Raw genomic sequence first — 23,228 nt, forward strand, 5'->3', positions numbered from 1 at the left:
CAATAAAATCCAGTAAGATTAATAAAGTTATAAATTTTGAACATTAAAATTTTATAAGATTAGGTTGTGGACAACTCATGTGCACATCATGAATGAAGGTGTTGTGCGCCATTCTCTTCAGCACTTGTTGCACTCAGTTGCCAACTTACTATTTTCCCTCTTAATTCATTTCTATCTTATTTATTTATTTATTTATTAAAAACAAAGCATTAATTAAACATTACCCACCAAACCATTTAAACAAAAATAAAACACAAACACACACACACTAAAGAACCATCTTAATCACATAAAAACATAGCAAACAAACACTAACGATTTTATATATTTATCCAACAATTTATTGCAATGTAATGGTCTGGTTGGAGGCTAGAATTTAAGACCTTTTATTAATTAATGCCTCCTCCCTTTTTTTATACAAGAAATTTTAGATATATTGAAAGAAAAGAGTTAATTGATGTCAGACACTGCAAGGCATGTGTAGTATGAACATGAGGTGTTGAACATGGCCACCTCTTCTCATCAATCAATTTAGCCCAACTAAAAAGGACTCCTCCTCTCTAACCACCTCTTTTATTAATCCAGCCCCACATTACTCTCATTAACTTGTGCACTCCTATGCTTTAACTCCATTAATAAAATACAACCAATTAATATTAATATATATATTTTTTTTAAAAATATATATATATATATATATATCCCTCATGAGTGTCAATATGAACTGCCAAACTTATTAGTGCCTTTGTAGCAATGGCAAGGTCTTGTAAACATCTTCTTCTCCAAAAACTTATAGCAACATTATTGATCTTTATAAATATTTGGTTGCTGATAAGACCATCAACTTGTGACTTCGCCGAAGACCGAGCAGAGTGTGCCGACAAGCTTGTAGGGCTTTCGGCGTGCCTGACATATGTTCAGGCAAGTGGTGGTGCGATGGCGCCGAAGCCGACGCCGGAGTGTTGTTCGGGGTTTAATGAAGTAGTTACAAAGAGTCTCAAATGTGTGTGTGTTCTTATTAAAGATAGGAATGCACCTGGTTTGGGTTTTAAGGTTGATGTCCAACGAGCTCTTACTCTTCCTCCCAAGTGCAACGTCCTTACTAATGTTTCTGATTGCCCTAGTAAGTCATGCATCCATGCACGCTTTTTTATTACTTTAATTATTTTGCGTGTTTTCTTTTATTTATATATATATATATATATACAATAAATTTTCCGAGTATTGTCCTTTTTATTTTAAAAAAATAGTTGATAATAGCTTTTTGATATATCATAATATAATGATGTTATTTGTAGGGGTGGTGTGCAGAATTACTGTTAGTTATTGTGCTTAGTATTGTTATGAATTATTATATAGTGTTAAGTACTTTATATAAATGGATAATGTTGTTAAATGGAAATTTAACAACCATTATGGGATATTTCTATATTTTAAGTTTAGAGATGCAACATAATAAATATATTCTCATGTGCATATTTTGTGACTAGCTTTATAGAGAGCTAAAAACAAGCCAGATGTTATATATGCCAAAAAATATATATACTGAAATCTACTCCTTTATAAGATCCGTAGTACCTTGCCTGTTTTTTCATAGGACAAAGATCTAAAAACCATTGCATTTATTTTGAAATATTTTACTGTAATAGTACCTAAATATTTTACTCATTTTTTAAATAAGATTCAAATATTCTAATTTCAAATTATACATAAATTAAGTGTGAATTATAAAAAAAAATTAAGTGTGAGTTAAAATCTTGATTTCATTCTCTATTTAGGCTATAACTATATTATATTTGATTTTTTTTAATAATCATTTCATTTTCCATAGTTTTTATTATGAATTAATTAACTTCCATATATATAATGAAATGGTTTTAAAACATCTTAATCTTCATATGCAAACACCCTTTAAAAAAGTACAAACAATCGAAATTAGACACTATGTTATTTTAATTAATATATTAATGTATTCGTACTTGGGCTAGAGACGTCTCCTTTAAGTTCATTTAATGAACTTAATTGGTTCCCTCAAGTTATTAAATATGTTTTTTTATATTAAATCTTTTAACTAATTTAAAAACTTTAAGAAAAATATTTTCATTAAAATTTTATTTAATGAACACCTTTGACTAATATTTTTGGATATTATAACATTATTTTATTAATGCAGGGTTGTTGGATCTTTCTTCCAATTCACCACAAGCTAAGGAGTTCCTTCAATTTGCTAATGAACTTAAAAATGGAACTCGCACCAAAAGCGCCAGCGTCAATGGTAAGTCCTACCCCTATGTTTTTCCCCATTATTTATTCAATTAATAATTATTTTGTTATATTATTTTTAGTGCAAAATTCCACCGCCCTGTATTGATTAGCCAAAAGATCCATAGTCCAGTGACATTAGCTCTATTGCAAAAAGTATGATTTGAGTAAAACCCCTAAGTTCAAATCCAATAAAGATGATAACAGATCGAAGATTCACTAGAAGATGTATCCCTCAGCCTCGGCTTTGACTTGTCAAATCCATTCCTGACCCGTCCTCGAATCCGGGTTCGAGGAAAATTTTTTCCCTATGCCCATCTCCGTCGTGATTACCCTGGTTTAGGGATTCTCCGTCTTTTATTTTTTTTCATCTATTAAATAAATAAAATATATTAATTTTAACTAATATGTATATATATATATATTTATTTAATATAAATACATTTCTAATATTATATATGTTTATAATAATAAAATTATATATTCTGGATGTGGCAGGGGAAGGGACCATTCCCTGAATTTTAGCCTTGGGCCCAGGCCCATTGGGCCGGAAAATCGATTCCCAGTTGAGTTTGGGGTAAATTGATAATTCTAAAATCCCACTAGATATGACTATGGTAATTAGTCCTTAGTATTGGATTTCAAGTTTTATACCCAACTCTTTTGTGTTTGGATGAAAATGCATGGGTTGAACTTTAAATTTTTGGTTCACGTGTATGTCTTTTGTCTACTATGCACTTGTTCTATTCGTCAACAAAAGCATGATTAAATGCCAATAAATTATTATTAGCAATTAAATCAAATCATCGACTACAGATTTCCTTTAATTTTTTTGAGAAAACAAACATAAATAGTTTTCATTTTATCTTAATAATTACATGAAACATTTATTCTTGCAATAGTTTTATTTATTTATTTATTTTATTTTATTTTATTTTATTTTATTTTATTGTAGTTAAAGGCAACACAGTGGACACACCTTCAAATGATGGGTGGAAAAAGATAATGGGCTTGGATTTGGAGTTGAGATGTGTCTTGGAAAATGGATTTGTTTCTTTGCTCTTCTTCTCTATATTAATTTCAATGTATTCTAGCATCTTTCTGTATTTTAATTTTCAATTTAATAATGGATCTTGGTAGTAGAAAATAATAATTGTTTGTTGTGCCTGTAATGGAAAATTTTGTGGTATGAAAAGTGATACAAATATTCTTGTAAACGCAAGAGTATGTGATATATTTAGAAGATATGTATACAATCTTAAAACATGATTTATTTATTTTATTAAAAAAAATCCAATTTAATTGAACATAAAAATTTGTTTATTTACTTTAACGGTAGGAAAATTTATAATTTATTTTACTCCCAACTCAAAGATTGAGAGTTCGTTTGTCCATATTTAATAAAAAAATAAATTTTGTTTTAATTACCGACAATGCCAATCCTATATTTTATATTTAATATGGTATAAAAAAATATTAATTATTCCATTTGTTATACCATTTTGTTAAATTATAATTTTTATGTTATATCCTTACAATAGAAGAGTTATATTTTATTCTCTTCTAAATCTTTCATTGAGGGTTTGATTTTTTCTTACCTAAATGCTTGAGAGTTTGTAGTTTGTCCAATATGTATATATAACTTAAACTAAATGATTAATTAAAATAAATTGTTTCATAAAAAATTAATTAAATACAGAATTTCCTTAGATCAAATTATTAATGAAATAACTGAAGTTGAAACCAATGTATACTATAAATCTAATAAAATCCACACTAAACCAGACAAGTGTATGCCAATTTTTTTTTTTTTTTTAAATAAAATTATATATTGTTTAAAATATTTTTAAATTCAATACTATTTAAAAAATAGATGTTGCTTTTTTTGTGTGTGTGTGTGTGTGTTTAAGTTTATCGTCAATAATTGCATTAATTTACAAGACTCTGTCCAGATTGAATGAGTGAATAACGGCAAAATTAGTAAAGAAAAATTCATCAACTAATTCAAAGAAAAATAAAATTTTTTATTTTTCCCCTTTGTGGTTTCTTGATTAAATTATTAATGATAAATTATATAAAAATTATGTTTTACAAAAATAACAAACATGCAAATTTTAAAATATTTCATATACTACAATAATTTTTTTAATTTTTTTTCCAAAAAACAATAGTTGTTATATAGGTAAAAGTTGTATAAAATTGATTATTCAATCTATACTGTTTAGATAGAATTTAAGTTGTAAGTGTGTATTCATAATTAAAGACTTGATTATCATCACAATATCCAATACGATTTAAATTCAAAACATTTAAATATTTATTAGGCCAACAAATCAGGGGCTTTTGAAATTTTGTATACACATTTTCACATTTTGAATATTTATATTTTATAAATATTACGATTAATCATTAATTCATAGACCCACTTTATTTAATAAGAATATAAATTGAGAAAAGTATTAAAAAAATTTACATTTTGAGTATTTATATTTTATATATATTAATATTAATCATTAATTCATAGACCCACTTTATTTGATAAGAATATAAATTGAGAAAAGTATTAAAAAAATGATTTTTAAATAAATTTCTCAAATTTTTTAATTACTAAAAATAAGAAGCCAGTCTTGTTCTTTGCATCATCGCCCACCTTCGCTTCTTGTTTCCACTCTTGAGAGAGAAAAGAGAGAAAGAGAGAAAGAGGGATTGAAACCCTAATTTCGATTCATGCGATCCTCTCATTGGATCGATTCATAGGGAGATCGTGGGAGGAGAAGAAGGGATCGCCATGGCTGCTGTGAAGTCATCCCGATCTAGGGCTTCTGCGCCATCAGGGGCCGTTGCCCGTGGGCTCCTCACAGCACCCCAATGGTGGTGCTGATAATGGCGCCCCGCTCGCTGACAAGCTCAAGATCTTCAAGACCGAGAATTTCGACCCTGATGCCTATGTGCAGTCCAAGTGCGAGACTATGAATGAGAAGGTCGGTTTTCTTTGAATCTATGTTTTTTTTTTATTGATGTGCTCTTTCTTTCATTTTGATCTGGATTGTGGGAATTAGATTTTGGGTTATTGTTATATTGGGTGAGTTTATCTGGGGATGATAATCCCTGATTTTGAAAAAAATTAGGGTGCCTTTTTGCGGAAAAGTTGGGGATTTTTCTTGTTTAAATGCAAGTCCGCTTTTTTCTATTTTTTTCTTTCATTTTTGAATATATTTTGCTAAATTTGAGACCGAAGCTGGCATTCTGGTGTTTTATGTAAAATTTGTCTGCTGTACAGTTTTTCATTATTCTGGGATTTAAGTAGGATTTATACATGTTTTTAAATTTTAAATCCGTAAGTTGAAAAGTATATTATGATCTTCCTGAGCCGGTGCGGTGTAATTCCACAAGAAATTAATGCACTTTGGTTTTGAATGTTTAATTTTTATCGAATTTGCAATTTCCTCAGTTAAAATTTATTATCTTTCTCATTCACCATTTCGTTTGATAACTTGGAGAGTATTCACCACTTGGATGTATTTACATTGCTTAATGATGCATAACTGCGGTTACCAAGCATTCTCTTCAGATATTTGAGTTGATTTCATTGTCCTGTTGCAATCAAATCAATCAAGGGTGGTGTTAGCCATTATCAGTCGTTAGAAACTTTATTTATTGCGTTTTACATACCCTTCTGGAAGGATTGGTAGTCAATAGTTACATCCGAGGATTTTCATCTTCATTCAATAGCTCACTCCATGTTGGGTCACTCGTCTTGTGTTTCAATTTATGCTTTTATTTTGACAGTGTTGTAATCTAAAATAAATGACACTGTTGTTGTTCAGTAGACCTATAATGTGAGCTGCTGAATGTTTTGTTCAGGAAATAAGGCATTTGTGCTCTTATTTACAAGACTTGAAGAAGGCTTCTGCGGAAGAAATGCGTAAAAGTGTTTATGCTAATTATGCAGCATTCATCAGGTTGGTTATTTTCCTCTTCAGTATGAAGTATTGCCCCTACTTTTTTCTGCTGCTATTATGATACATCATTACTGAACATATATGTTCAAAATCCTCCTCAATAGATACAATTTAGCCATTACAATATCAACCTAGATAACCTTAATTCTAGTCAGCCACATCTTGTCTTTTTTGTTCTTGTTATGTGAGCATCGTTGTGCCCTTTATATTTTTATGTCATCATATAAAATGTTGGTTTCTTTATAAGAGGTTGGTTTTTCCAATGTCAATTTACTTATATATGTAAGCTTTCATTTTTTTAATGTGTAACTGTTTTATTTCATTCTTGTAATGGCTTTGTTATTTACTTGTTTTTGGCTATGCATGTTCTACTTTGATTTTACTTGCTTGTGTTATTGTTGCATAATATGCGACTTCTCTGTGTTTCTGCTCTTTTTCATGTCAGCTATTTTCTCAGATTTTTTATTTATATTGGTTTCCTTTTCGGGTTATTCTTGCATGCGCTTAGATTAGTTTGTTATAAAATATGGTATTGATGGATCTTTTTGCATGTGTAACAATATATTGACAGAACATCAAAGGAAATATCAGATCTAGAAGGTGAGCTCCTGTCCATTAGAAACCTGCTATCTACTCAGGTGGCTCTGATTCATGGATTAGCTGAAGGGGTTCCGACTGAATCCTTGTCTGCTGGTTCTGAAAGATCCTTAGGGGATGATATGTCAAAAGCTGAAGATCGAGAACCTTCTGATATAGAGAGATGGGCAATTGATTTCCCAGATATGCTCGCCGTGTTGCTTGCTGAGAGGAGAGTGGATGAAGCTTTGGATGCTTTGGATGAAGCTGATCGTATAGCTGCGGAAGCCAAACAAAACAAAGCACTGAAACCAGCTGAACTTCGTTCATTACAGACTGCTATTACTCTGCATCGACAAAAATTAGCAGATCAGCTTGCTGAGACTGCTGGTCAGTCTTCTACTCGTGGTGTGGAGCTTCGTGCAGCTGCTTCAGCTCTTAAAAGGCTTGGAGATGGCCCCCGTGCCCATACTTTGCTGCTTAATGCTCATTATCAAAGGCTTCAATATAACATGCAAACTATCCATCCAACTAGCACTTCATATGGGGGAGCATATACTGCCGCCCTTTCACAGCAAGTTTTCTCTGCCATTGCTCAAGCTTTGCATGACTCACTGGATGTCTTTGGTGATGATTCAGCATTTGCATCAGAATTGGTGGCGTGGTCTACGGAGCAGGCAGAGACCTTTGCACAGCTTGTAAAGAGGCATGCATTAGCCTCGTGTGCTGCTGCTGGTGGCTTACGAGCTGCAGCGGAATGTGTTCAGATAGCCCTTGGTCATTGCTCCTTGCTGGAATCTCAAGGTTTATCACTTTCTTCTGTTCTGCTGAAACTCTTCAGGCCCAGTGTTGAGCAAGCACTGGATGCTAATTTAAAGCGAATTGAAGAGAGCACGGCTGCACTAGCTGCTGCTGATGATTGGGTCCTTACATATCCACCATCTGGTGCACGAACGTCCAATAGAACATCTAGCACCTCTGTTGGAAATCAACCAAAGTTATCTAGCAGTGCACACCGTTTCAACTCTATGGTTCAGGTCAGTGAGACATTTCCTTTAGTATGATGAGTTTGTTATCATCCATTTTCTTCATAGCATTTTGCTTCTAGTTGCAAGAAATTATTTTGTGCCTTAATATGTTAATTTATTGACATTGTTCTGTCTTTCTTTATCTGTTTGTATTCTTTGTATGAAAAGTTTGTGTTTTTCCTCTGCTTATGATTTATTAGCCGATCCCTATAAATTATATTACTGTAATAATTCTTCTATCAGTATCCAATCTGTCGTTTAGGAATTTTTTATTTTTTTTGGGTTAATATCATTCTCTTTGTGCCTTTTTTCCAATTATCCCATGAACATTAAACTTAAGTGGTGACTGATGAATAGATTTCTTGAAAGTAAGGGGTTCATGCATTGGCTAGAAAGAAAATACCATATTAAAACTAGTTTACTAGGGCGGGAATTCTTTGCTTTCTTTGTGAGAAAAGGCAAGTTTCATTCACAAGGTGGCTATTATAGTACTATTCATATAGAAGGATTAGATTTTCTTTCTTCTGGTTATTTGAACTTTTGATGGTTTTGTGCATTCTCAACTAATTTGTTTGTGAAGTTTTAGCTTTTTTTCAACTTTCTCAATTTCACTTCCTGCTTATTATAGTTGTTTTCTACTATTTTTGAAGGATTTCTTCGAGGATGTTGGGCCAATTCTGAGCATGCAGCTGGGTGGTCCCACATTGGATGGCCTTCTACGAGTTTTCAACTCGTATATTAGTTTGCTGATAAACGCCTTACAGGGGTCTATTGAAGATGATGGGAATGTGGGAGTTTCTGGGAATAAAATAGTCAGGATGGCAGAGACTGAAGCACAGCAGTTAGCTTTGCTGGCAAATGCGTCCTTATTATCTGAAGAGCTTCTCCCTCGTGCAGTTATGAAGCTCTCCCCAACTTACCAGGCTAATGGCATCGATGATACACGTAAAAGGGCTTCAGACAGACACAACCGCATGCCAGAGCAACGAGAATGGAAAAGAAAATTACAACGTTGTGTTGACGGGTTGCGAGATAGCTTCTGCAGGCAGCATGCTCTTGATCTTATCTTTACAGAGGATGGTTTTACCCACTTAAGTGCAGATATGTACCTAAGTTTGGATGGAAGTGGGTATGAACCTGATTGGTCACCCTCACCTATATTTCAGGTATTCGAATTTATAGTTCAAGCACTGTCACCCCAATGACATTAATGCGCAGGTTTAGTTACACTTTGTAGGCATTTTCTTCTGTCTGATGAATCTCTTCTTCCCGACTTGTACTTTTGGATTTATTTCCATTTTTAGATTCTCTTAAACATGGAACTCACGGAAGTCCGATTTCTAATTTTTGGGGAAAGTGTGACTTTCGGGGATTTTTCAAGGAAGTCAAAAATAGGAAGTGTGAGAGTTTTGAAAGTGGGACTTCCAAGTTTTGCTTTCACTTCCGGGAACTAAACAGACAGAACTGATAGAAGTGAGCCCAGTTCCATCACTTCCAGGCTCGCTTCCATGAACCAAACACCCCCTTAGTGTTCATTTAGTTTTTTTCTAAAACAATTAATTTTAGTAAACTTCTCTGGTTCACTTTCTTCTTTGGACTATTTGTTAACCATGATCATTCAAGTATTTTATGCATTAGATGAACTTGAAAATAAACATCTTAAATATGGAAATGTGACTACCTAGAAAGTTAAAATTTAACCCATAAATTGTCATGCTAGAGAGTTGTGCTAATCACTTGTCTATATCTTTGTTTGGCAGGGTGTGACTGTAACAGATTGTCTGCATTGTTTGGTTCATTGCTTCATTTCATTGTTTGTTGTGCACTCTATCCTGTGGAAATCTGGCTTTAATAATGTCAATTTTTTTTTTAATGATGTTTGTGAAGATCTTCTTGGAGCTGAAGTAGAAATAAATAAATTAAATATGGACGTTTTATAATCTATGAAAATCAAATTACCAAATGCTCACCATCTTTAACTCATGCTATTCTTATTCAGGAACTATATGCAAAACTTAATAGCATGGCAAGCATAGCTGCTGATATGTTTGTAGGAAGGGAAAGGTTTGCTACCTTGCTAATGATGAGACTCATAGAGACAGTTATATTATGGCTCTCTGATGATCAGGCCTTTTGGGAGGAAATTGAAGAGGGGCCAAAACCTCTGGGTCCTCTCGGCCTTCGTCAGGTAGATTATTTGTTACTTATTTTCTTGCGGTTATTTTATTCTATTTACTCTCTCTTAATTTCTCATGCATCCTTAATATATCATTTTCTGTGTAGTTTTATCTGGATATGCAATTTGTAATTGTCTTTGGACAAGGCCGTTTCTTATCTCGTCATGTTCATCAAGTTATCATGGACATTATTGAAAGAGCCATGGCTGCGTTTTCTGCAACTGGCATGGATCCAGACAGGTATTTTTCCTTCTTCAATCAATGAGAGCTTTAACAACTGCTGGTTTTAACCGGCAATTTCGATTCTTATGCAGTGCTCTCCCTAATGATGATTGGTTTATCGACATTGCTCAAGAAACTGTCAGTAAAATAAGCGGAAAAACCCGAGTGACCACCGACAGAGAACCTAACAGCCCGACTGCCTCTGTCTCCGCACAGTCGATGTCTTCTGTCAGATCTCATGGGAGCTCCTAGCTTACAATTTTCAATGTGAACTACAATTGAATGAACATAAATCGATAACTGGTGAATCGAACTCAGCAGCTGACCAATGTTATAGTCCTTGTAATCCTCAGCTTCAAGTGGTTTTCTTGCAGCCCATTGTACAACAGGTTCCTTTTATCATTTTTTTTTCTATTTGATTATTTTCTTGTGTTTCTTTTAATATCGCTCAGTGCACGATCGATCTTTTCTAGGATTATTTCTTGATCTTTTTTTTTTTGTTGAGCTGTTGTTTGTTTGTATCTGTAAATGTTTAGTACAAAAAATTTCAGTGTATCATTCTTTTTCTCTGTTGGCTTTGAATTTATATTTGTTCCTTTTGGAATTTTCTAATAAAGGTGCACATTATGGTTTTCTTGTGCAATTGACAGTTTCATTTTATTCAATTCTTTTATATGGAAATATTGATTTTTTTTCCATTTACACAGAACACTTGGTGTTTCCTTCTTTTTTTTTGTTTTTTAATATAGTTTTCCAGTTTCCCATTATAATTTTTTTTTAAAAGAATTGGTTAACCTAACTAAAATGATTTATAATCTTATGGTTGAGGCATGCTAGATAATATATATATATATATATATCTTAGGTATTAAATGCAGACAATTGATAATGGATTAAGAATCAAAGATAGTGAAGTACAGAAGGATTTGCTTAGCTTTTTTATTATATATATATATATATATATTTATATATGTTGGACTGGTTGGTCTTCCAGTTGGCAAGTCTAAGAATAAGTGGTTCATAAACAGTGGCGGAATTAGGATTAATTAGTAAGGGGGAACTAGTATTAATTAGTAAGGGGGCTGAAGGAACAGTATACTAAAAAAAATTCATCCAATAATACAATTGTCTTTTATGTAAAATAGTGTAATAATATAATTTTTTTATTAAAAATAATGATAATTTAAATGCATATACAAAGAAAAGAAATACATGTTTGAACTAGAATTGTTGATAGTACTGTAAAAAGAAAATTATCTTTTGATAGGGAAAATTTTGTAAAATTTTCAATAATTTTAAATATTTATTTCATCAATTTTAAAAATATAAGTTGTTTAAGAATAATTTTTTTTTAAATTAAGAATAACAAAGTTTTGTAAAATTTAGAATAAAAATAAATCAAATAACTAGATTATCTTCTTTGGTATAATTTTTTTAAGGAATATGAATATGACTCTCTTATTTTATATACTTTCAAAAAATTGAAGAAAAATAAAATTTTAAAAAAAAATCTTGTTTTACTACTTTTAAAATGATAAGTATTTTGAAATATTTTTTTTTAACTTGTACCCCATTTTTTTAATAAAAAGTATTTATTAATTTATTTTACTTTTGAATAATGGGCGAAAGATAAATCAATCATTGTTATTCATGATATAAAAACTAGAGTCATTTATCTTGTTACATATATTTTTATGAACAATGAATGGTTTATATTATTATTTGTTATATTTTTATTATATGCTTTATTTTTTTATTTTAATTATTATTATTTTTACCTAGAAATATATATAAACAAAGATAATAAATATTTATAAAGATCAAACTCTCATGTATATCCATTTAAATGAGAGAATAAGTCAAAGACCCCTCCATTGCTTTGGAAAACTCAAACCCAAACAATTGATAATCAGAGTGCACTGCCACATGTATCTCATCTTTGCCGTTCATTATTTTTTTCCCATCTTCTTTCCATCCAAATCCGATGGTTCAGTTCATTCCTCTGTCCACTACCTTCATCTTAGGAAACCTCCGGTGTAGATAACCTCGGCAATCGCCAGCACAAAGAAGGGGTTAAAGTCTATGCTGGCCTCCTTTTGGATCCTCCATTGTTGAGCTTTTTCCTGGGGGAAAACTTAGATGAGGCTACTCATAAATGCTCCTGATTAGTCCCTGTATTTTTGAAAGTATGTCCATTTAATTAAAAATGCTCCCAACTAGTCCTTTTATTTTTAAAAATGACCTAACTAGAAGGACTAAGTGGAAAGACATTTTTTTAAAAAAATAGAGTGACTAATGAGAGATTTCAAGTAGATATATTTTTTTAAAAGTAAAAAGACTTAATCTGGGAAAGATTTCGAAAGATCGAAAAGAGAGAGAAAAATACAGAGATTATTTTGGTAATTATACCTATATTAATTATACATTAAAAAAAATCTATTTTTCCATGTAAAAGAATTGAAGAAAATAAAACTCTCAATAATAATAATAATAATAATAATAATAGTTTGGGTTTTAGTTATGCTGTTATTGATGATCCAATAAATAATTAGGAAATAAATAAAATAGAGATGAGGTGGGCAGACAAGCGGTCGACTTCTTTGTCTTATAAGAATCTTTTTGTCTTTGGGACAAATTTGACTTCATCAAACAAGGCAGACAACTTTCTTTTATTCATCTTCTTCCATTTTTAATTTTTTTTTAAAAAGAAAGCCAATGAATAAGGGAGCTGCAGAATGAGAGAGATGGCAAATAAAAGGGTACAGGGGTTGACCAGCGGTTCTCACATGTCTTGCGGTTAGAAAGGGTCTCGAGTTCAAATCTAACTTGTAAATACATAATGGATTCTCTATAAGAGTTGTGTATTGTTCCTTTCCAGAGTTGTATGACAAGGGATTAATCCCTAAAAGATCGATTAAATTACCATAATTAGTACAGTTTCATACGTGTTTGTTCCTTGATATTTTTTCATAAAAAGCTTTTGTCATCTTGGTTTAAAAAAAAAACTAACAACAACTATTCCGTAGTAGGAAATCCTCCGTGATTTTTTTTGGACCAAAAAAGATAAACCATATATTGATAAATTAAGAAAAAGTAACATCACAATCAAAATACAATAAAATGCAATAAACCATATATTTGTTATTTTAAAATTGATATTATATATATACGTATATCTTATTATTATTATGATTCATATTATGTATTTAAATTCGAAATTTATGGTAGATAAAAACGATTTTATGTGAAATTAATCTCATCATTTCTTTAATTTTATAGGATTTTTAATAAATTTTTTATTTAATATTTTTTTTCGGAATAAGTATAATCAAAAGTTCACAGATAAATTAGAGAATTTTGTAAGTATATATTAAAATATTTAATTTCACATTTACTCACATAAAAATAAACCAATATAAATAAATATCAACTATAGTTACTAATATGATTTGTTGTTAAAATAATAATTTGACCGCACCAACATACTCATTATTAAAAAGAAACATCGGTTGATAGTGGCTTTGTAGCAAAAAAAATAATTTTTATTTGTAAGACTTAATTAATTCCTTCTCTAAAGTGTTGGCACAAATTATGCTTACAAAAAATACAAAAAAAATAAAAAAATAGAAATAAAAATAAAGAATTGAAAATATTTTCAAAACAAACATGCCTCATAGATTTCTAAATGACACCAAAGTACAATACATGGAAACAGGTCATATTTTGTCAAATTAAACACACACCCTATATATATATATATATATATTGAGAGAGAGAGAACTTACTAAGTTTTGATGAACACTGTGGCAATGAGAGCAGATGAAGGAGATTATAACTGAAGGACAAAGAGAGTCTCTGCGTTGCAGAAAGATGATTACATATATATGATAATGCATTTCTAAGAAACTTAATAAAAGTTTCCATATTATATATATATATATATCAATATCATATCATGATCATGATCATCATCTTTCCTGCGACGCAGAAACCCTATTCTCCTTCTTGCATTGCCTTCTCCCTTTTTCTTCTCTTTTAGTTTTTTCCTCTCTTTGAAGCTTCAACTCTCCCATCTCCTTCATTTATATATCATATGTATACATGTGTATGTGTGTGTTCAAAGGTTGACCAAGTCAGTGTACTAGCAATACAATAAGCATGCATGGTATATACATACATACATATACATACATACATACATACATATACGGTGACACACGTGTGTGTTCAAACGTTGACCAAGTCAGCGTAGTGGTAATACAAAAAGCCAAAGAAAAAAGGCAGAAAATTAAAAGGTCACTGTCGGTCTTCGACTCTTCATTTCAAGCTTTCAAATCATGAAGAAAAGTTCAAAGAATGACTTGGACGTGGCTGGTTGAGCCTGGCTCATCTCCCCTCCATTTCCCATTCTACCTCAAAATTTTTTTTTTTTTTAATTTGCTGTAAAAATATACATGCATGAATCGCCAATTATTGGGACATATATATATTGGCTATTTTTTTAAGAAAATAAGGTAGCATATTTGATTAAATTAATAGTAAGTAAAATAAATAAATAAATAAATCATTTGAGTGTTCTCGTAATAGTAATTATTATAATTAATGAATTAAATTTAAAGGTTCGTTTACACAGTTTGGGACTGTATACCTTTTGACTTTTTCTGTCCTTCGTTTCATGAGATATTATTATTTTTGGGAATTTTACCTTCAAACGTGCTTCTCATCTTGTAATGCTTGTATTTCTTTGAGCTATTTTTTTAGGTGTATTATTATATTAAAAAAAAGTATAGTGTATTTTGGTGCTTATTCATTTATATATATTAAGTAGTATTTAGTAGTAATAATAGTTGAAGTTTCAAGCCTAGTTAATATGTTTATAATGCATGTTAGACTTGGCTTGATGATAATTAAATATCAAAGCCAGACTTGATCCAAATAGAACCAGTCTTACCGATTTTGATGTCTCTGATAAATATTTTAATTATTTTGATTTTTTAAACATTGAATTAATGATGGAAGATTACATCATCAAAGTTAAATCATTAAACTTTATTTATTTTTTGGGATACAAAACTATTTCACTATTTATTACAACTTAAGTTAAAATTAATAGCAGGGGATTATTCATGATGTTTGTAACTTTGTAATTAGACTTGATGACCTTTGCAATGTAATTCTTGCTAAACTATTAGACTTTGATGTCATAATAAAATAAAATAAAAAAATATATATATATATATTATTAAAGTGGACAAATAACATCATTCTTTATAGGTACGGGAGACAATGAATATTCAATATTCTAGTTCACGTGAAACTAATTAGAGACATGGGCAAATTTTTTAAATATTCCACATATTTGCTTCTGCCGATGATTCAATTCCTTGTCATGCACAAGATAGAGAGGGCAAAAAGACTGTTAGTATTAAAGTAAATATATTTATGAATTTAAAAGTGAAAAATAAAATATATTTTTTAATTTGATTTTTACGTCTAGATTTACCACAGTTAATTACATGTCAATATATATGTTAGTGCAACCGCATTATTTATTGGCATGATTTGACACCTAGACCAAGTAACGTGTCAAGGTGACAAAGCATAATTGATGATGTGATAAGCATTGTGACATGGCAAGGAGACTTGGAGTGCAAGACAAACATCTTGAAGATCTTGGTGGAGCTACTTTTAGTATGTTTTTAACATGGAGGCAAATATCTTGAAGATCATGGTGAAACTATCTTGAAGATTTTGAGTGGACCTATTTTTAGTAAGTCCATAACATGGAGGAAATTATCTTGAAGAATATTTGAAGACAAGATCATATCAAGACCATACTTTAGAGAGATATAATTGAATACTAAATATGGTGGAGCTTATTTGAAGAAATATCTATTCATGGTATGAATGAAGGAGATATGATTTGAAGAATCCTTGATGATTGAAGTCTATTGAAGGTAAGATTTGAGGATCAAACTTGGGTGAATTGAAGATCAAGTTTGGAGAATCTTTGAAGACCAAATTTAGATGGATTGAAGACTAAGTTTGGCAAGTTTCATGAAGACGCATGAGGGACGTCGCGCCCTTGCGAGGGACTATGTAATGAGGAACGAGGGAGGTAGGCTTAATTCTTTGAGTAGTCGGGATCGGGAGATTTTCAGTGCATCGACTCGGGACTAAAGCATGGCCAGGAGGTCGATGGGTCTTGAGGGTCATCCCTGGCATGTAACGAACTCGGTCAGTCGCTGATCGAGGGCCATGTTGTCACATGACTAATTTCGGAAGGTTTTTAAATTAGTAGCATGGAGATTCTAAAAGAGGTATGTGCTTTATATTTGGGGACGTTAAGAGCGTCTATATAAAGCTCACCTTGCTCGTAGATTGTAGGTGTGACTCTTGGGTGACTCTTGGAGGAGAGTGTGTGAGCACTAGACAATCTAGAGAGGGTAGTGATCTTTATTGTTGAGAGTGTGAGTGACAAGTGTTTGTATTCATTTATTTTTACCTTTTTTAGTAGATTGTTTATTTCTGGGCTTGGCCCCCCAGACGTAGGCGAGGTGACGCCGAATTGAGTTACCAATGTCGTGTGTCTCTTTCTTTGTTGGTTTGTGTGAGATTTCTATGAGTGCTTGAGTGTTCCCTAAAACCCAAAAACCACACCGGCGGAACCAACAATATATATATATATATATATATATAATTTTAATATACATAAATAAGAAGTGTATTATAAATATAGATCCAAATATAAACCTATAAAATATACTGGTAAATAATTTGTCATCTTTAATGATATATAGATTAAAAAACTAACCCATTTGCGAGAGTAAATTAAGATTAAAGCTTAAAAATTTCTTTATAACCAAACACAAACAGAGGCCCACAAAACGAGGCCCATGTTATGTGGCTCAATTAGTTACAAATCAGGGGTAAAAGAGACAAAACATTAATGTAAATTTAAAATTAATAAATAATACTAAAAAATGAAATCCTCAAAATTTCTGCCCCTTGATATAAGAACTTAAATAATAAAATAATAAAAATAAATAATACTAATATATATATATATATATAAATGAATCACTATTTTGAATGGTTTGGAACAGCTTGTGAATAAAGATTATTTTTTTATTCAAAAAATAAAAATAAAAATAAAAAATTATTATTTATTTAAGAAATAAAAGAAACAGAGAGAGAGAGAGAGAGAGAGAGAGAGAGAGAGGGAGGGAAGAGAGATGGGGATGATGGGAGCGCTGGTGAAGAATCCAGGAGAGGTGGTGGCGCTGGTGAAGCTCAAGGCGGCGGCGGCGAAGATCGCCAAGCAGATCCCGCCGGAGGAGCACTGGGCCTTTGCCTACACCATGCTACAAAAGGTCTCACGTAGCTTCTCGCTCGTTATCCAGCAACTCGGCCCCGAGCTCCGCAATGCGGTATATCAACTCCTTTCTTGCTCTCCCTTTGATTTCCTTGCATTTGGATCTGATTTTTTTTCTTTTTTCTTTTTGTTTGTAACAATGTTCGGTGTGGATCGAATGGGGGTGTGAGGATTTGTGGAGATGCATTTCCTTTTTCTTTGTTTTTAAAGAAAAATTTAATTGTTCTGGTATTGGATTCAAGGTGGAACGCTTCCTTGGTTGAGAAAGACTATTGTTTTCTCATTGATTTGACATATAGATCAAATTTTGGTTTTTTATTTGCAGTAATTTTCTGTCAGGAATAATGATCAGTTCTTGGTAAGAAAGTAATTTTTCAATTATTGGTCAGAAGAATTTTAAGTGTTTCCTTTTCTGTTTTTGTGTAGGTTTGCGTATTTTATCTGGTTCTTAGAGCCCTTGACACTGTTGGTATGCTCCTCCCATTTATTCTTTTGGTCAGTTTATTTGGAAGTTATATCATAAAGTTACTTGAAGGTATATATTTTTATTTCTGCACAAAAAAACACGCTACTCTTTATGCATCTATTAAGAATCTTCATCATGATGAAATTGACGACTTCTTAATTGACAAGTAATTGTGAGCTGTTTCTTGTTGTGATTTGGCATGTGTTTTCATAAACAAAGGAATTTTTTTTATTCTTTTTGGGCTTCAAATATGTCTTGTAAGGGTTCATATTATGCAATATCATCAATCATGTCTGCAGTTTGGGCAGGGCATTGGTTCTTAAATAGTGTTGTTATTTCTGTTCATTTTTAGCTTCTCATACTTTCTAGTGAAGATAATTCATTTGAAGACATCTAATGCTATTCTTTTATTACTCTGCAGAGGATGATACTAGCATTCCAGCTGATGTTAAAGTGCCAATTTTGCAGGCGTTTCATCGCCACATATATGACCGTGATTGGCACTTCTCCTGTTAGTCATTTTGAATACCTTCAGTTTTATTTTTCATCTTTCATCATGTTCAGTGTATTATTTTCCTATTTCAGTCATAACCTCATGACTTTTAAGTTACTCCCACTTGTCGTTATATAAAGACATTTTATACAAACCTAGTACTGGATTCTAGTGGTCTTTTATATGACTATGCAAGATGCTGTCACCCTGATGTAAGTTGTCAATATTAGTTCAACATTCCAAGCTTATGGAAACTCCTATAGAAATGGTCTGTGATATACAGGATAGTTTTTTCCTTGGTGGAATCATTAAGTTTTTATATTCTAAACCTTAGATTTTTGATTGTCACATAGAAATAAGAAAGCTTTGTCCTGTGTATCTCGTTTAAGTTTTAATGTTCAATATTGTGAATTGCTGATTGTTATTTTCATTTCATTCAGGCGGTGAAAAGGACTATAAAGTTCTGATGGATAAGTTTCGCTATGTTTCAACTGCTTTCCTGGAGCTTGGCAAAGGGTTATATTTCCTTACTTAATACTCTCATGGAATACTTTTAGGGTCTTACGTTATTCATTTGTGATTGATCTGCTGTGATTAGTGGATATATTGTCAATAGAGTTGGTCTTAAATGGAGTGAGCAAGAATTGAGCAAACACAGATGTATTAAAAGCATAAAACTGTGATCACAAATTTCCATAATTTATCGGAAGCAAGAAAACCTACAGTTTTGAATTAAGAAATTATGGTTAAATTTGTGTTATGACTGAAAGCTTTCATGCCATCCATTTTGAAGGTTTATAAACTTGACCTTACTTTTAACATAAGCAGTACAAATTTTGGCACAAAACATGCATTTTCATTTATGGTTATTTGCAAGCATTAAGCATTTTGATTTATGATTATTTTCAAGCATTATTTCTTGAATTCCTTTTCAGTTATCAAGAGGCCATTGAGGATATTACCAGGCGAATGGGAGCAGGAATGGCTAAAATTCATTTGCAAAGAGGTTTGTTATACTATTCTGTAATTTTATTTTTGTTTATATTTGATGCCATTAAATCTGGACTGCATTCTCACCTGCCACCCCCTGAAAAATAGCAAAATTACTTGTTACCCCCACTTTTCAGAAAGAGGCCATAAACCCCTCATTTAATTTTAGTTAGCTCGCACCTCAGGAGCAATTTTAATGTTTTAACTTATGTTACCATATATGTAAATGATATATATATATATATATATTTTAATTTATAAAATCTCCTTTTTAATATTTCATTATATATTATATAAATTTAGTTATATTGAAGAAATATGGTGTTTTTTGTTTTGAAATTAAAAATAGGGGGTGGGGGTATACGTGGCTTCTTAATTAAAAATTGAGGGATTCTTACATTTTAGATATAATATTCTAAAGATTTGCAGTGTAAAAGAGATTTTATATAAAAAGGGAAAGTCATTTACCAATATCATATCCGATGATAAAGCATAAAAATTGCCAGAAGGGTTCGCAAGTAAAAGAGAATTAATGGAGTGGGTTATGAGGTAGTTCTGGAAAGTGAAAGAATGCCAAGTAAAAACACTAAAATGTAGTTGCTGTCTTTGTTTTGTCTATGCCATCTTGGCATCTTTGAAAGCCAGTTATTATACAAATATGGCCCAAAAATGGCTGGAATGAGTTGTTTTTACTAGTCGAGGGTTAACCATCTACTTTCTTTTGAAGGCGAAAGCATCAAGAGTGATCACTTTTTCATATTTGCAGGTAGAGACAGTTGATGATTATGATGAATACTGCCATTATGTAGCTGGGTTAGTTGGATTGGGACTTTCTAAGCTCTTTTATGCTGCTGGCTTGGAGGACCTTGCTTCAGATTCTCTTTCTAATTCAATGGGCTTATTTCTTCAGGTATCTTGAACATATAAGTTATAATTCGACACTCATACTTAGCTGTAATGAATATTGACCAAACCATCTTTTGTTATGCAGAAAACAAATATTATTCGGGATTATTTGGAGGATATAAATGAGATACCCAAGTCACGAATGTTTTGGCCCCGTCAAATTTGGAGTAAATATGCCAACAAGCTTGAGGTTTATCATTTACATCTCTTTACTTTATTTTCTCATGTGGTTTATATTCTCATGTCCATTCTATAGCTAAACTTGTCGAGGGTTAATATACTTTCTCTGATGTATCTATTCATGTAAGTTCTTTTCCTACACCAGTGAATTTAACCTGTACATGGATGGAGCAGTACTCGCAATGGATCACTTTTCCAATGTGTCACTAAAAATTATATGACAGAATTTTTTTTTAAATTTCTGTACTCTCACATGTGCTAATATTCTTTACTTGGCTTTATGGGGGTGTTTAATTTAGGATTTGAAATACGAGGAGAATTCCACTAAGGCAGTTGAATGCTTGAATGACATGGTTACTAATGCGTTGATGCATGCTGAAGATTGCCTTACATACATGGCCGCTTTAAAGGATATTGCCATCTTTCGATTCTGTGCTATTCCTCAGGTAGGGAAGAGATACTCATTTCCTTGAGAAGGATGTTACTGTTCTTTCATGTCAAATTTAAATGCCTATGACTGCATATGTGGAACTATCACTGTCTTGCAGCTGATGTGGTCTTAGTGTTTTTATTCAAGTTACACTTTGTTACATGGGTAGTGTTATTGTTATGGCTCTATACTGACCAAACTAGCTAATTATTCAGTCAGATTCATCCTTATTAAATAGGCCCTAATGTTATTTTGATGCAGCCCAATTCATGGATTCTACTTTGAGAATTTAGAGTTGAAAATAGAAGTAGGATGAAATATGATAGTCTCTCAGGTAAAACAAAATTTTATTTAAGATGACTCTCTGCTTCAACTTGCGAACATAACGCAGTGACTCTTCAATCCAACTCAAACTCATGAAAGTAATTTAAATCGTATTCAAAAGATGATTGATTTGAACTATATCTAAGAGGATACAGAACAAAATTTAAAGGAAAACAACTCATCATTATCATTATCTTTATCTTTCTGCTATGAGTTGTTTTAGGATTTATTACTTGCTGACCCTCACATTCCAGAACTACCTCACAACCCCTTTATTCACTTGTATTTTACTTGCCAACCCACACAGATTTTGTTATGAATCTGTCATGATGATGCAATATTATCTTTTGCCACACAAGTTACTATTCACCTGACTGTTTATTGTTTTGACAATTTACAGAAATATGCTGTTTCCTTTGTTGAATTTCATATTTCCTTGCCCTGGTTCATGCTTATTAACATTAGCCAATTGTGTCAGGTCATGGCAATTGGAACACTAGCATTATGTTACAATAACCTTGAAGTTTTCAGAGGTGTTGTGAAAATGCGACGTGGTAAGAAATCCGTATACTGAAAAATCCTAGACTCATGGGGATATACTTAATCAGAGTTCCTTTTACGATAACTAACTATGTTTTCGTTTTTTTGAAACAGGACTTACTGCTAGGGTCATCGATCAAACAAAAACAATGGCTGATGTCTATGGTGCTTTCTATGATTTTTCTTCTATGCTAAAGGCCAAGGTAGTTTCCATTCAGTATTATCTTGTCCTATATAGTTCTATTTTTTGATGTGAACTCATTTAATTAAAAAGAAAAAAAAAAAAATTAACAAGATAAGATCCTGTAAATCTGCTCCTGCAGGTCAATGACAAAGATCCAAATGCAGTACTCACTCGGAAGCGGGTAGAAGCAATACAAAAAATTTGTGTATCCTCTGGACTACTTAATAAAAGGTGGGTTTGGAATCACTAATCTATAGGTTTGCATTATTGTCCATTCTCCAGATAACATTTCTGTGTTTTTGTTCAGGGGATTACGAGTGTGTAATACTCAGCCTACGATCAGTCCAATGCTGGTCAGTCCCTGCACTAATTTATTATGTCGAAAATTTTTTCACCGTCTAATTTAATCATATTAATTGACATCTCTGCATGCAGATAATTGTAGCTGTTGTTCTACTGGCAATCTTGCTCGCCACTCTTTCAAAATAATCTGCATCGACATCTATGATGTAGAATTTGTATTGATCTTTCCGATTGTCCAAGTTTTATTGTTAAATGTGGCAATTAAACTTACGTATGGAATGCAATTGAAGAACCAAGAACAATGGGATGTACTCCAATTATTTCCCTTTAGTTTTTAATCCACTGTATTTTGCCTCTTGTTAAGAGGATGTGTGAAACAGGGGACACTGTTAAACTTGTTTGGATTGATGCTAAACAGGGGACATAATTGGAATTTAAAATACATATCATTGTTCTGTTCTCTTCTTCTCTCTCTTTTCTTTTTTAATTTTTCTTTTCTTTTTTATGCAATCTAGCAATTTTTATTATTAAAATTATCAATGAAGTATAGACTATATATATATGATTAGCAAAACAATCATGTTTCACATGCAAAATAGGATGTCTGCCTACCAAGTTATGTCTCATAATTTAATTTTTTAAGTAATTGTATTTTTTTAAATGACAAAAATAACATCAAAAATAGATCCTTTTTTTCCCCTTGTTTCTCTCATTAAACAAATAATCATTTAACAACATTAATAAGCATCAGATCTCAAGTTTCAAACCAGAAAAAAGAAAAGAAAAGAAAAGAAAAGATATATATGGTAT

At 31.8% G+C, this 23,228-nt stretch overlaps 3 protein-coding genes across 3 annotated transcripts; all 3 read left to right on the forward strand.

Annotated features, from left to right (window-relative positions):
- Nucleotides 1–719: 719 nt before the first annotated feature.
- LOC120266646 (non-specific lipid transfer protein GPI-anchored 6-like) lies at nt 720–3,429 on the forward strand. The gene is made up of 3 exons (XM_039274288.1): nt 720–1,123; nt 2,174–2,275; nt 3,218–3,429. The coding sequence occupies exons 1-3, from the start codon at nt 754–756 to the stop codon at nt 3,400–3,402; spliced, it is 657 nt and encodes a 218-aa protein (XP_039130222.1). The 5' UTR covers nt 720–753; the 3' UTR covers nt 3,403–3,429.
- Nucleotides 3,430–5,050: 1,621 nt separating this feature from the next.
- On the forward strand, nt 5,051–10,813 carry LOC120266987 (exocyst complex component EXO84B-like). Its single transcript, XM_039274660.1, is given in 8 exon segments — nt 5,051–5,089; nt 5,091–5,243; nt 6,127–6,224; nt 6,796–7,837; nt 8,479–8,994; nt 9,828–10,016; nt 10,112–10,245; nt 10,320–10,813. Coding segments are annotated over 8 exon segments (2,331 nt in total). The 3' UTR covers nt 10,480–10,813.
- A 6,612-nt stretch (nt 10,814–17,425) lies between these two features.
- Nucleotides 17,426–22,873, forward strand: LOC120267839 (squalene synthase-like). The gene is given in 14 exon segments (XM_039275515.1): nt 17,426–17,657; nt 18,029–18,071; nt 18,490–18,579; nt 19,002–19,077; nt 19,497–19,548; nt 19,550–19,567; nt 20,318–20,461; nt 20,543–20,647; nt 20,937–21,083; nt 21,870–21,945; nt 22,046–22,134; nt 22,255–22,346; nt 22,423–22,468; nt 22,551–22,873. Coding segments are annotated over 14 exon segments (1,227 nt in total). The 5' UTR covers nt 17,426–17,462; the 3' UTR covers nt 22,605–22,873.
- Nucleotides 22,874–23,228: the final 355 nt, after the last annotated feature.

Source organism: Dioscorea cayenensis, chromosome 8 (assembly GCF_009730915.1).
Source record: "Dioscorea cayenensis subsp. rotundata cultivar TDr96_F1 chromosome 8, TDr96_F1_v2_PseudoChromosome.rev07_lg8_w22 25.fasta, whole genome shotgun sequence".
Lineage (NCBI taxonomy): Eukaryota > Viridiplantae > Streptophyta > Magnoliopsida > Dioscoreales > Dioscoreaceae > Dioscorea > Dioscorea cayenensis.